Source organism: Lutjanus erythropterus, chromosome 21, assembly GCF_056507025.1.
Source record: "Lutjanus erythropterus isolate fLutEry1 chromosome 21, fLutEry1.hap2, whole genome shotgun sequence".
NCBI lineage: Eukaryota > Metazoa > Chordata > Actinopteri > Lutjaniformes > Lutjanidae > Lutjanus > Lutjanus erythropterus.
In genome coordinates this window covers 12,002,760-12,016,434 of record NC_139337.1, presented here as the reverse complement: position 1 = coordinate 12,016,434, position 13,675 = coordinate 12,002,760, and the positions used below count along the sequence as shown (strand labels likewise).

At 37.9% G+C, this 13,675-nt stretch overlaps 1 protein-coding gene across 1 annotated transcript; it reads left to right on the top strand.

Moving 5' to 3' along the window:
* The first annotated feature begins 3,875 nt into the window (after positions 1-3,875).
* On the top strand, positions 3,876-13,325 carry LOC146307350 (receptor activity-modifying protein 3). The gene is made up of 3 exons (XM_084747176.1): positions 3,876-4,012; positions 4,374-4,533; positions 12,822-13,325. The coding sequence occupies exons 1-3, from the start codon at positions 3,994-3,996 to the stop codon at positions 13,075-13,077; spliced, it is 435 nt and encodes a 144-aa protein (XP_084603302.1). The 5' UTR covers positions 3,876-3,993; the 3' UTR covers positions 13,078-13,325.
* The last annotated feature ends 350 nt before the right edge of the window (positions 13,326-13,675 follow it).

The following is a 13,675-nucleotide window of genomic DNA, read 5'->3' as shown; positions in this document are numbered from 1 at the left end:
CCAAATCAGTCTGATGTTCCCCCAGTTCATAAAGCTGGTCGAGTAGATTCATTTTCAAACTTCCCCCTGCTAATGTGCAGAACTCACACTGAAGTGAATCCTGCTGTTAGGATGTTGTGACATGTCATTTTAATCAGCTCCTCCATCCTGTTTGTGTTTATTAATAGCTTAGAAGACAAACAATTGGCATCAAGTCTCCTTAGATTTGTCAACAGTATATGAGAAACATATTTCACCAAGAACAAGAACCATTCAATTCATTTTATTTGTCCCAGAAGGCAATTCTGGGCAATTGTGTTCTTTCAGCAGTGAGTGACATGTAAACAGAGAACAGAGCAACCATTTACTGCATACTGACTAGAGTTAGTTGATAGTTAGCCTGGCGGGCCCCTGTCAGTAATCAATACACACATTATTTAAACAATGATAAAAACAATAACTAGTAACAGTCAAGACCAGTACTTACCATGTTTTACCATCGTCTATCAGCCAATCATCGATCACTGAGCCCTTAGACACTGTATCATGATTTAAAAGCCTTTTGTATTTGATTTCTGTTTTTGACATGTTGGAGAAACCCAGCCACGATATCACATTATTTCACTATGGACATTATATGCCATCATATATGTCATATGACAATTTAGTAGACATTGTCCAACCTTTGTGGTGAAAAAATGTGGAAAAAAACACACACATATTAGCACTTTGCAGTGAATTAAACTAAAGTTCCCTGCACTCTCTGGTGAAAATATTCTGTTAAACTTCATATGACATATTAACAGTTCCTTATGTATTTGTAATAACACACAACTCTAGAAACATAAAATGAAGCATGTTGTATGTTGAGAATCTTCTTGTTAATTTGGCATCAGTATAATCCACAAAGACAATCAGTACAAAGTTAATATTTTAGATTTTGTCACCTTAACTCTACCAGTATATTTTGTTTCCAAAATTACGACTCCTCACTAAAATAAGTGCTGGTTGGTGGATCACATTCACCACATATGCTACATATTCAAAAGACAAAATAGTCCATGTAGCAAACACACTCAAACTATGGAAATAAAAGCATTTAGTGGCACCATGGCAACAGATTTACAGTGTTTTGGTTATTCATGATATTGATGACTACCCATTTACATGGTTAATTGGCCGATAAATACAGTGGATGAATATCTGAAGCTCTTAATCTGATAAACATGAGATTTTGATCCTGTGTTATCATCACTGATTATTGTTATTAGTGTTTTCAATAGAGATGCTAATTCCAAAGTGTTTAGCATAAGAATATGTATGAAATATTGACTGACCTTTTGAGTATCTCTGATGTGCAAATGTTCACATTTGAATGTGAATCCTAAGAAGATATCAGCAGCTTCTTTCTCTCTGTTTCTCAAATGCACCCACATGAAAAAACCTGTGAAACATCTTGACATAATCTGTTTTTAAATGCTGTTCCCACCGAGCTTGTGCTATCACGACTGTTCTATTATCAAAGAGTACAGGTGGGATATTTGGTTTTGCTGATTCCTGCTGCACAGGAGCTTATGTACTCAAGATGTATTTATGTTGGATGTTATACATGAGATGTTATTTTTGGACTCGCCTGAGACTTGAAAAGCAAGGGGAGACCTGTGGGAACTAGAGGGCTGAAAGCCAAGTTTTGATGTCAGAGATGGGAACTTTCAAAGAGTGCTCTGTAATTTTCCATAATATTTGATGTAATGCATTTATTAAAAGACACAGAGACAGAAGACTTTTTTCTTTGTGCTCTGAAATCTTATAATGAGAAATGATTTTCTGTCAGTGTACAGTATGTCTTTAAAATTCTCTAATTCCCTTTTGCAGAGTGGGAAGGAAGCGGATTTAATGTCTTGAGATAGCAATACAGAAAAAGATGAGTGCATGGATTTGACTTTTTGACTTCTCATTGGGTCGGGGATTCTTTGCCAGCACCTTCAATTGTCTCTTGATCCCCTCAATGCTGTCTAATAAAGCTGAGGGTGACTTGGCTGTCACCTTCAGAGCCACTTTTATTCTGAAAGAGCTTGTCCCAGACAAGGCCTTGTGATCTTTTAAAATATAATAATAGAAAAGCTTTTACTTGCCTTCCTCCTTTTTATTGAAACCCAACACTCACAGGAATTCTGTACGTTCTTGCTCCCATTATGCTTTTGCTAAATCTTTCGATGCAGAAAGTTCAGTTTAGTTTTTTCCAAAGGTTTACCAAGGCTTTTTGGGAGATGTAAATCATTCACTTCTGTAGCAGGAGATGAGACAGGTTGGGGGAAAGAAGGGGGAAGAGAAAGGATTTTTCCATTAAGGTATTAAGCTAACCCAACTGTATTTATTATTTGAGGATTCTCTGCTATTTCTATTCTCTGGCATGTTGCTTTTTTTGGCTCATTGAAAACTAAAAAAAAAAGCTTTTAACATGTTTTTAGGAGGCCTTTTTTCTAATTAGAGAGATTTTTCTTTTCCTTTTGAAAGTACTGACCTGAACATTAACACACAAGAGCAGTATCGAACATCTCATCTTACTCTTGACAAGAAAGAGTATTTTGCCAAACGACTATAAACCTTTGCTCCATTCATTTAGTATTTAGTCTTGTCAGGGTGAAGCAAAATAAAAACCAAATCATACATCTTACTATAAACCAGACCAGAATCTACTCAAATGCCATAAAATTAAAGACACAATTAAACACAGTAGGTGAAATAATCTCATCACGTCCCAAACACTCCACCCCAAATCATCCTTACATGCTCAAACAGGGAGGTCTCTATATTTAGCATGCCAACTTGGTAACAGTTTTTGTCCTGCAGGGCGTCTTTCAAACTGATTCTCCGCTTTGTGAGTGTGCAACTTCAAAGGGAGATATACCTTCCTGTGCAGCAGCACGTTTAGCTTTGGTCATTCGTAACACTCTGCACACAATGAGCTGCCGTGTGCAAGAATTTGATCAGAGAACACTATTGCTGCCCCTCTGTCTCTGCTTTTCTCTTGTCTCCTCTTCTGAAGGTTTAACAAAAGACTGAGAAAATAAGACAAAATTGTGTATTTGACCACAAACAGCATGACATGCCAGTTATTTTCATGTTTTGCTACGGGTAAATTGAGCCACAGTTCCAACACAGAAAATAGCTGGCAGTCTGTCCAATAGCTGTTGAAACAATTTGTCAAAAAATGACAAATATTGACCTCATGGCAGCACTATAGAGGAAAAGCCATGGAACCAAAGTCATTTTTATACATTGTCTGGACCGTAAAGATGTGTGCAGGATTTTGTGCCAAATCATTATGCAGACGTTGCATTGATCCACTGAGAAAGTGTGACAAAAGTGCTTGACAAATACCTGACATTATAGCGAACAATAGTTTAATGATTACTTGAAATTACAGTGATATGATTACCTGAAATTATAATGAAAGATGGCAGTAGTTATCATATCCAGTTAAGAAATAAATTGCAATATCAATGCAATATTCATAATAAAAGTCTCCATGTGACTTTACCCATGCAAAACTTTTAATGTGAAACAAAAGCAGCCGGAAGTTACAGTAACTTGATACGTCACCGTTCAAATAAGGCAAGTAGTTAGGAGTTAGGAGAGCGTTCTGTGTGGTGATGTTTTAACTAAAATGGTTTATGATCGATTTTGAACTCCACACAGACAGACAAATTGATTGATTGGTTTATCTGCTGCTCTTTTTTCCCTATAAATGTAAATATGAGGAGATTAGCATTCAGTTAGCACATGGGCCAAAGGTCGGTCATAAACAAACATGACGTCCATGATCACAACAACCATGAGAGGGGAGATGTAACAGTAAACTTAGAGGGCTAAAGGTCACAGAGTTTGTTTGTGCACCAGAAAATGTAAATCAAGAAATAACCGCTGTCTCATTGAATATATTTAACTTGTGGGAAACATGAGTTAACTCTAAACAACTTCTTATTTTGTTTCTTTACAGTCAATGCCTGGATGACGAGAGCGTTGTCAGGTAAGCATCCATCCATTAGGATACAGCAAAGAAATACTATGTTATAGCAGTGAGAGATATTAAAACTGACACTGTTCCAAGAACATGGTGGCTAAAAATGAAATTCATGATGGACATTATGAAAAATGTAATTTACAGCTCTGTCACAGAGCATAATGAGAAAAGGAAAAATGTCAAAAACAAATACATGCAGTATAGAGGTCATAAATAATACAAGAATACAAGTCAAACCACCACGAGCATCCATCTTTGTCAGGTTTCATTTCAGTTATATATATATATATATATCAGAAATAGCACACACAGAGCAGGGTACATGGCCTATAAATGCTCTGTTCTCTTCTTCTTTGTGTCGTCGCAGCCACTGACAGTTTCAACATAGAGCCCACTCCCCCCCGGCCGAGGAAACCCTGCAATGAATCCCGTCTGCAGTGGGAGGTGGAGGTCTGTGGAGAGGACTTCAAGAGGGACATGGGTCACATAGATCCTCAGTACTGGTGTAACCTCACACACTTCATCAGGTATGAGCATATGGTGGCTCATCATCATGTACATAAAATCTAAATAACAGCTGTGAAAAATGCAAAGATTCAGGTGGAAAGAAACAGACTTGGAAATAAATCAGGAGGTTTTAGCAGTGTCCTGAACTGCATTCAGCCATTTCTCTGCTTTCTTTAAAAACTAGAAGTTATTATTAATTGTGCATAATTTAAATAAGGGTTGGCCTGAAGTGTTGATGAACTAAAAAGAAGTAAAGTATTGGCAAAAATCTGAAAAGCTGTGCAATTTTCAATGTATTTTTAAGATGGTCTGCTTGCCTTTTATCACAGCACAATATCAGATATTTGTGAAATAGTCACAATCCCTTTTACGATCAGCTGTGGGACTGCGTTGTCCATCAAGTCAAGATGCAGGCTTAACTGTTGGATCATGTGGTAAAAATAAAACCTCTCAAGCTTTTATGCTGCACTGCACAACAAATCTTTGATGTTCATGAGTTGGTTCACTCGTGGGAAGTGAACAAAATGAATCGTAGATTGGTGCATGTTTCTCACTTGCTTGATGATCTGAATTATTCACTAGATAGTTGCTTCATATATCAAACACTGTGGCTGCAAAAAGAGACTAATGGTTATAGGTAGGCGGACCAAGCCAGTGGGAGGCTTAATGAGGAGGAGCATGCAATCTTTCAAAACTTGAAGAGGCATTGTTTTCCATCTAAAATTAGCACAGATGCTTTGTCACAATACTGAATTGCAGTAACACTAACATTAACTAACACTGACGAGACACTGAAAGACAACAGTTGTTATAGTTTAATGTTTTGATCAAAATTATTGCTACAGACAATTCAGTGATGCCTGGATATTGGTAGGGAGTAGAGACATGTCCCTACTGTCCACACCCAACTCTACGCCCTCGTCTGCAGCAGTTACAGTCATTGGCAATCACCCTATTGTGTCATTTAGGTATGAGGACGTGTTGTCGCCACTGTATCCTGCATAGGTATGAATTTGTCTGCACAATTTAGCAGAGCCATTAATTTAGACACATACACACACACACACACACACACACACACACACACACACACACACACACACACACACACACACACACACACAGAATTAGTTCGGTTGTAATTGGATTTTGAGGCATTTCTCAGTGCCTAACCTGATTTTGTATATTCCCAAAATGGATTATCAGCAGCAACATGAACTCCTACTCCATCTTTATCTTCTTAAGGAGACTTCAGCACAACATCATGGGAATAACTGTACCCATTTGCTTGTTTATTCAAATAAATTCTGGTGTTCTTCACTCTGAAATGTTTTCCCTATTATTCCTACAACAGAGGAAACATCCTGCCCCTTTTAAAAGGGAGCTCATAAATTCTGCCTGTTGGCCCAAAATGAATTGTTGCTAACGAGAACTGAAGAGAATCTCCTCTACACGCAGGAAGTGACTCATTTTTAGGGTAAAATCTTCTCCTACATTGATGACCCGGTGCAGCTTTAATTTGACAATGATTGACTAGTGAATCTGCTGTCAGGAAACTACAATGGAAGCTGCTTTACACGTTCCTATGGAGCAAATTTGTCATTTTGTACAACCAGAATAAGGCAGTGAAAGATAAAAGACATTTGAACACTGAAACACCTCACATATGGTATATTTAAGTTCTTATCTTTATCTACTCTCTTTTCTCAAGTGCTGTCCTTGTCTGAGTGCTCTCTATTTGTAGTTTTACTCTGTGTCCACCCTGCAAGGCATTTAAAAAGAAACACTTAGATTGATAGAGGGACTGTAATCCATCTCAGCCTCCTGAAGCTGGTCGGATGCCTGTGGGTGGGAGAACAGTTGGAGGTTCGCTTCCCAAAACGAGAGCTGTTTTCGAGAGGAGCCTGAGCCCCGACCACCCATCTGTATCTATCTTTAGCCAGATTTTCACCTCATTCCTTCTTCTCACCTTTGGCCTCTCAAGTTTTTTTCCTTTAACTGCAGAGAGGAGGGAGCGAGCCATGAGACCGGTCTCTTGCCCAATAACTTACACATGGGGGATTCATATGAACGTCAAAATAATCATCTCAGAGAATATTGCGAACAATTCTGAGAACCACCAGTCATGTGCTTCCTCTGTTTCGCCAGTATTTCTTTCCAGGAAAATGTGTCAGAGCGTCATGCTGTTTTCCAGTAACACAATGTTATATAGAAGTACAACTGTTATAATTTCATGCATTTGCACACTGTTTTTTTTCAGTGATCATCAATCAAAGGGAAGGCACACTGTGAGATGAAGTTAAGCTTTGAGATAGAATTAGCCACATCAGGCGTAACTGTGCCAATCAAACAAGAAGCACATGAGGACAGATGGCTGACTTTAGGCGTTATGGTCGGGGTAAACATCTGGGAGGCCAGTTAGCAAATGATACTTGCATTTAAAAATTTACATCAGTCTGGCTGTCAGCCATGGACAAGTCTGTGTTTTGTAAGTAACAATCAAGGCAAAAGTCTCGACACCAAAGTCAAGAATGCCAATTCAAAATACCAACAGCATGCTTTGTAAATTTATGTTAATTTCTTTCGCACCTTCATGTTCATTAATTCGTAGAAAACAATAATTGGATGGCAAAGAACAAAAGATGTCGCACTTGTACCTGAAATTACATTTTGGCAGTTGTCAAAGACAACCAAATGCTAAAGCTACTAAGGTTAAAGCTGGAGTATGCAGTTTATTTTTGGCATCATTGGGCAAAACTTCCATAATAACCTTGAAGCATACTTTAATTCAAGTGGTCTGAGGAAACAATGTGGGAAATAACCTCCTCAGCATTCGTTTTGTTGAAAGTAAGTGGAAGATCTAAAGATATAACATTAAAGATCAAATTAAGCACTATAACTTTACAGATATCAACACTGGGGTTGTCACACATTTATAGTGCAGTGGGAAAACTTCCTTACATCCCGACTGTATGTCAGCTTAATAAGTAATAATTCCCAAAGTAGCCCCCAAAAAAGAACAGTTTAATGCAAGTTTAGAATGAAAAAATGAAATATGAGTGGGAATTTTTAACTACATCTAACTAAATATGATGTATTTTCTTATAAAGGGTGTCAGTGCCAGTTCTCATACTAAATTCAGCTCTTTTCTCGCAGTTCTTCCCTCTCTTAATATAGCGCATAGAAGCAGCTAAAACAAATCATTAATTCAAAAGCACATCAAAACAAGTGCTACTGATTTTTTGAGTAGATCTACGCTTCAAACACTGACCTGGATTTCTGCTCTGTCTCTGAACATGAAGCTGGTCCAGCCATTATTCTTTCACTGTGGACTTTCAGAAGAGCATCAAGTATTTTACTTTAAAGAGGTCAAGTCCAAACGTCACAAGCCATTAGTGTTCGGTCTTTTCTGATGTTATTTTTTTTAATTTTTCATTATTTTTTATTTATGTTTTGTTTATCTTTTCAGTACAGTTTAATTTTTTCCCCCCAAAAGTATGTTTCCTTCAGTTTAGTTTTTATTGATTTACAATGTTTAGTTTTGATTATTTTTTTAATAGTATCAGTATTAGTTTTATTTATTTTTTAATTATAATATGGGTGGTATTTGTCAGAATACAAGAATGCTTTGTGAAGACAACTGACTCGCAGTCATTTAGACATCCCAGTCTCAATAAACATAATCACCAGTACAGTTAACTAAAATGTTTTTTCACAGCTGGTTTTAGACTCAAGTTTAGTTTTACTTAACTACAACAGCCTTGGTCCGAAGTCATTAAATTCATGGCAGGATTCTTCTGACTGGAGTCCAAGTCACGTGACTGAAGTCAACAGCTCTGTTGGCTGCACTGTGTGCCATAACCCAGTGGGATGCGGTGAGTTTCACAATGAAAATTCATGACGGAAAATTCATTCAAACCTGCCAAAATACAGGTCAAGTTGATCTACAATGATCCTTTACAGATAGGATAGATAAAATGAAGATAAATAAACCTCTTCAGATGATTGAAGGCAGTTTGACAGCATATATCAGAACATGGGTGATATTGTTGTTCAGCGCTGTCTGACTTTCACTTCGAAGTACAAAGTTGTTTCTTCTTTCTCTGTTCCCTGCTGGTTTCACAGGAAACAGAATAACACAAGACTGTCCATCATGCCTATTAATAGTTAAGTCTTTTCGGATCCTTTCAAGTGCTGTTTTGGTCCACCTGAAGTGCAGGATGGGCGGTGTAGTGTCCGGGCTCTGTTTTTCACAGTTTGTTCTTACTCTGTTGGAGTAGTAATGCTTAATCATTTGAAAAGGAAGGATATGGAGAGAGATTTTAAAGAGTAAGAACCACCTTTAATGAAAATCTGCTCTGTCATCGATGCCAAATCTAAATGACAGATAGAAGAACACACATAGACAGCCGTAACACAGTGGGAAGCACGGTGTGACTTGGCATTCCACGAACCCTGCCTGCATGAGGCCACATTTTCATGAGAGAAGTGATTCCTCTGGGTGTTTTGCGTACAATACTTGACTTTCTCAGCAGCCTGGAAGAAGGTGATAAGAAGGCGACAGAGAGAGGGAGAGAGAGGAAGGGAAAGAGCCTCGGTGCAAGAGGAACCGCAGAGTGGTGAGAAGGATCTGGCTTGGAGAGCGAGGGGCCTCATATTTAAACAAGCAGTGACCCCTGCAAAGCTTCCTCTATTTGACAAATGAGCCGTGCCTCTGTGCAGTGATAGCTGCTGGCCAAACACTCAGCCAACAAGACTGTTATTGTTGGAAATGAGTCGGTACAAGCTTGTTGGTACACACAATAAAGGGTTTTTAAGAAACCACTAAGAGACTGTGTGTATGTCTATGTGTGCACTTACGCAATGCAGTCATTTACCTTTATAACATATTGATTTTCTGGTTTACAACTCCAGGAGCAGCCAGTTTTAATGTTAAGCACGCTGGAACAAGGGAACAGTGATGTTTGTCTTTTCTCTTTTTCTTTTAATATCCACTGTTAGGTCTTACAGTCAGTCCCAGCATGGACCAGATGCTGCTCTAAAGTCAGCAGTGATTTTTTCCTACTTACACTAATGACAACTAATTGAGCATTTAGACGAGCTTGCACCATTTTAAGTAGGTTATGTGGTCCACACAACAGGCGACAGACTGTTACTAACAACTGTAAGCCAGCAAGCCATGGAAGCAGAGGATGGTTAATAGATAAAATCACTTGAGGATACTGTTGAAATATTGTTATAGAGTTATGTGTTGCTTTGTACAAAGATAACAAAGCCATCGTGGCTGTGTGCAGTTCACCATGCATTGCTTATATCATTTTCAGTTAATACAGTGTAAGGTAGCATAGTGGAACCAAAATTAGGTTTACTTTAATGAACAACACTTTTTGAAATAAAGTGAAAAAATAACAAAACAATCAGAGTCAGCAGTCTCAATATTTTGTTCCAACTTCATCAAGACGGCACAGCTACTGAATATGTTCAAAATACACTTATTTTTCTGGCTTTTTTGCCTTCATTACGACAGAACAGCTGTATACCGACAGGAAATTATGGAGAAAGAGTGAGGAGACAACGCACAATGAAGGGCCGAAGGCTTGAATCAAACCAGGGTGGCTGCAGAGGACTGACAGCCTGAGGACATAGGGTGCACACTCTACCAACTAAGTCACAGGGGATGCCATTATTTACATTTTTGAGAGTCAAATTAACAGATGAATACCATTTTCATGTCTGTATGTCAAATATGAAGCTACAAATAGCAGTTGACTAACTTAGCTTAGCATAAAGAAGACATAGAGGCCAGCCTGTCTGTGTTCAAGCTCAATGAAATTTGTTTATCATCACCTTTAATGCTCACTCATTAATATGTTATTTGTGGACAAAAAACAAACAGCGCAAACAACACTGAGATCATATGAGTCTTCACATCTCTGCAAGGAAGTGAATAAGTTCTGAAAATGTTGAACTATCTGTATAAGTTCTTTCTAAACATTCATTATTAAAATTTAGAAGTAAAAGTGAAATCGGAGTTACCAGTTAGCAGACGTATCAGTCCTAGAAGATAACCAAACATTTGAAACATAGAAACAGCACTGTATATATATTGTGTGTGTCTGCTGTGTGATGCATATATGTCAGCAGTATTCAAACATCAACCTGTCGTGGGATCCGTCTTCACTGTCTAACTGAAGCTGCATCAGTTGGACACAACTATAAGGAAACAGTTATAACACCATGTGAAAATATGATGAGTTTTCCAGCCATTAAACAGATGTCGGGGTGGGTTATCATGTCTGTCAGAGCTACAGACCATTTTATCAGTGTGGGCTTCACTGGGACTTTTAATGTCTCAGGGGGAGTTTGGAATAACATTCAGAGGAAAACCTTACATTACATTAAAATGTTCAAATGAAATATTAAACACTGACACAAAAGATAAGCTATCAGCAGCTTCAGTGCAAAAGTATCAGTAACTCTATGTACTCAGAAGCCTTCATGTCTGTGTATATATGCATGCTCAAATATACTGTATGTACGCTGCCAAAACATTTTATGCATCATGTATATGTGTTTATGAGTGAGGTTATGTTTGCAGTTATATAATGTATTCAATACCAAGTTCTTCAAGTCAGTAAATAGATTGTGAACCGTCAAACTACTTTTTACCCTCCAAGTTGATTGTTGTGTGTGGACGACTGTTTGAAAACCTGTTAGCTGCACTGTATTACATCTGAGAAATAACTTCAAAAGTCTATTATTCCCTACAGTCCTGCATGCTGCATTTTCTTCTTCTGCTTGAAAGCTCTGATGCACATTTTTTTTTTTTTATTTCTCTTTCTGTCCTTTTATTTATTTTTTTTTCCTCAGCTCCAAATATTCCCTCTGCTGCCATTTTCTGGAGCTCTTGGCAGTGGCATAAAATACATTTTTTAAAAGGATCTTGTTCGTGTGCGTTGAAAAATCTTTATTCAGCTTACCATGTGTTTGACAGAAAATACCATTAACTCTGAGCCATAATGCTGTAGTTTATAGCCTATAATAATTTAGCCTTTTTCACTGCATCTTACAACATTAATCTAAAGTTTTTCAGTTTTTAGATGAACATATAAACTACTGCTGGCTCAGTTATATATTATTGCTGAGTTCAGATTTGACAGGAAGCTTTTCTCAGCAAAACATTTCTACTTCTTATAACCGACAAGAGATGCATTTGTGCTCTCTATGTACTGCACTATATCACTATATACAGCATCTACACAATATAAATGCCCCCTACAGACAGCAGGTTTATATGATTTGCAGCACTTAAGCAAAGGTCTTTCAAAACAAAAGCTGCAGCTTGACATCAGAGCTGAATGTATAGACTATGTAGTGTACAAGGGGCAGCAGGTTAAACAAACGCATATATTAGACGTCTTGTTCCTGGTAATGGCTGCTGTTTTCTGCAAGTAGTGTGCTGAAAAAAATCTTCATATATTGTTCTAGATGTTATCAAATGAAATTTTATTTATGTGTAACTATGAAAACTAAAATATTAGGATTACAAATTCAAAGATAAGGCAGACAGTAAAGATGTAATTACATTTAGTCTCTATTGTCTGTATGAATTAGTTGAATAATATGCTAAAATGAACTGCCATTATTGTGTTTCTTCTTGCATTTTACCAGCTGTGCCCTCGTTGCAGTTTTAATAATCACTAGAGTCCAAATGTAAACAAGATATTTCATCAGATTTGGAGCCAGTGTGTGGGTGTACATGGAGACAATATAGCTGTTGCTCAATTCACTGTTCTGCTGGTGTGAATACCAATAGCTCCTGGATGTCATGAGAAGAAAAATCTTGACTTGCAGGATTGAGAATTCAGGATGGAGAAAGAGGGATTAGGACTGGCTGAGTAAATTCATCAAAGCAGAGCTCTAAGCCTTGGAAAGCAACATGGATGGCCCTGAATGCTTGTTGAAATACAGGAGAGTGGTGGGCCAAAAAAGGGAGTAAAAGGTGGTATATCCCCTGTCACAATGATGGATTACTTCTCCAACTGCTTTGATTAATTCTAGTAGGGTATTAAATCGTTGTGCGCCCTTTGGAGACCTTGTGGTATTATAAGAAAGGTCATTTTGAGTCTTAATAGATGGAACTGTACACCTCCACTATGATATACATCTCAATGATTTTGCACCTTGAGCTGTGCACATTTTCTGAAAAGTATGTGAAAACAGATCAAAGTAAAAAATCTAAACATTGGACTCTAAAACAAAAGTCAGCTGTGATTTCTTCTAATATTACTCTTCTTTTCCTCCTCAGTGAGTATCACCTCTTCACACTCTGCACAGAGGCAAAGTCCCAGGTCGTGGACTGCTACTGGCCCAATCCGCTGGTAGAGAGCTACATCATCCGCATACACAAGTACTTTTTCTCCAACTGCACCATTGAGCAGGTGGTATGGGTGGACCCGCCAGATGACACGCTAACCATCCTCATCCTCATCCCCGTTTTCCTCACGTTGGCCATGATTGCCCTGGTGGTCTGGTGCAGCAAGAGGAGTGATATCCTGGCTTAGGAGGAGGGGAAAATGGAAGAGGTTGGAGAAGAAGAATGTGAGAAGGACTGAGTTCAAGATCCCGACCACTCCGCTGAAACTATACTGTACAAAGGAGCACACAGGGGTTTTGGCAGATTGTTTCAGTTGGTCAAATTACACAATAAGTCACACCACAAACACCAAAATCTCCTGTGGACAAGAGGGAAGTAGTGTTGGGTAGTACAAAGTAGAGCTTGACCAATGCCAAATTTTTGAGACCAATGCCAATAATATTGATATTATGTAATGAAAAAAAAAAAAGTCCAATATCAGTTTGTTGGGCGATATTCTTTTTCAAATGTGCTTATCACACTTGTGAAAAAGAAATGTAATGGAGGCAGGATATAAATAAATGTTATTGTCCCAAATGAAAATATAAACCATAAATTAACTACAAGTTAATATATATTAATATAATATAGACTGATGTAGCTGTCATAGGGGAATACTAGCTGATAATACTGCTGAACCAATATATCAGTGAGACTCTAGTACACAGTGGCATTTTCTTGAATATTAGAATATATTATGTGAAATTCTTCACATTTCTGACATTGACCTATTATCACTCAATATG

Coding starts and splice junctions, on each gene's coding strand:
- LOC146307350 (XM_084747176.1), top strand. Junction 4,534..12,821: donor AACCTCACACACTTCATCAG/GTATGAGCATAT, acceptor TTTCCTCCTCAG/TGAGTATCACCTCTTCACAC.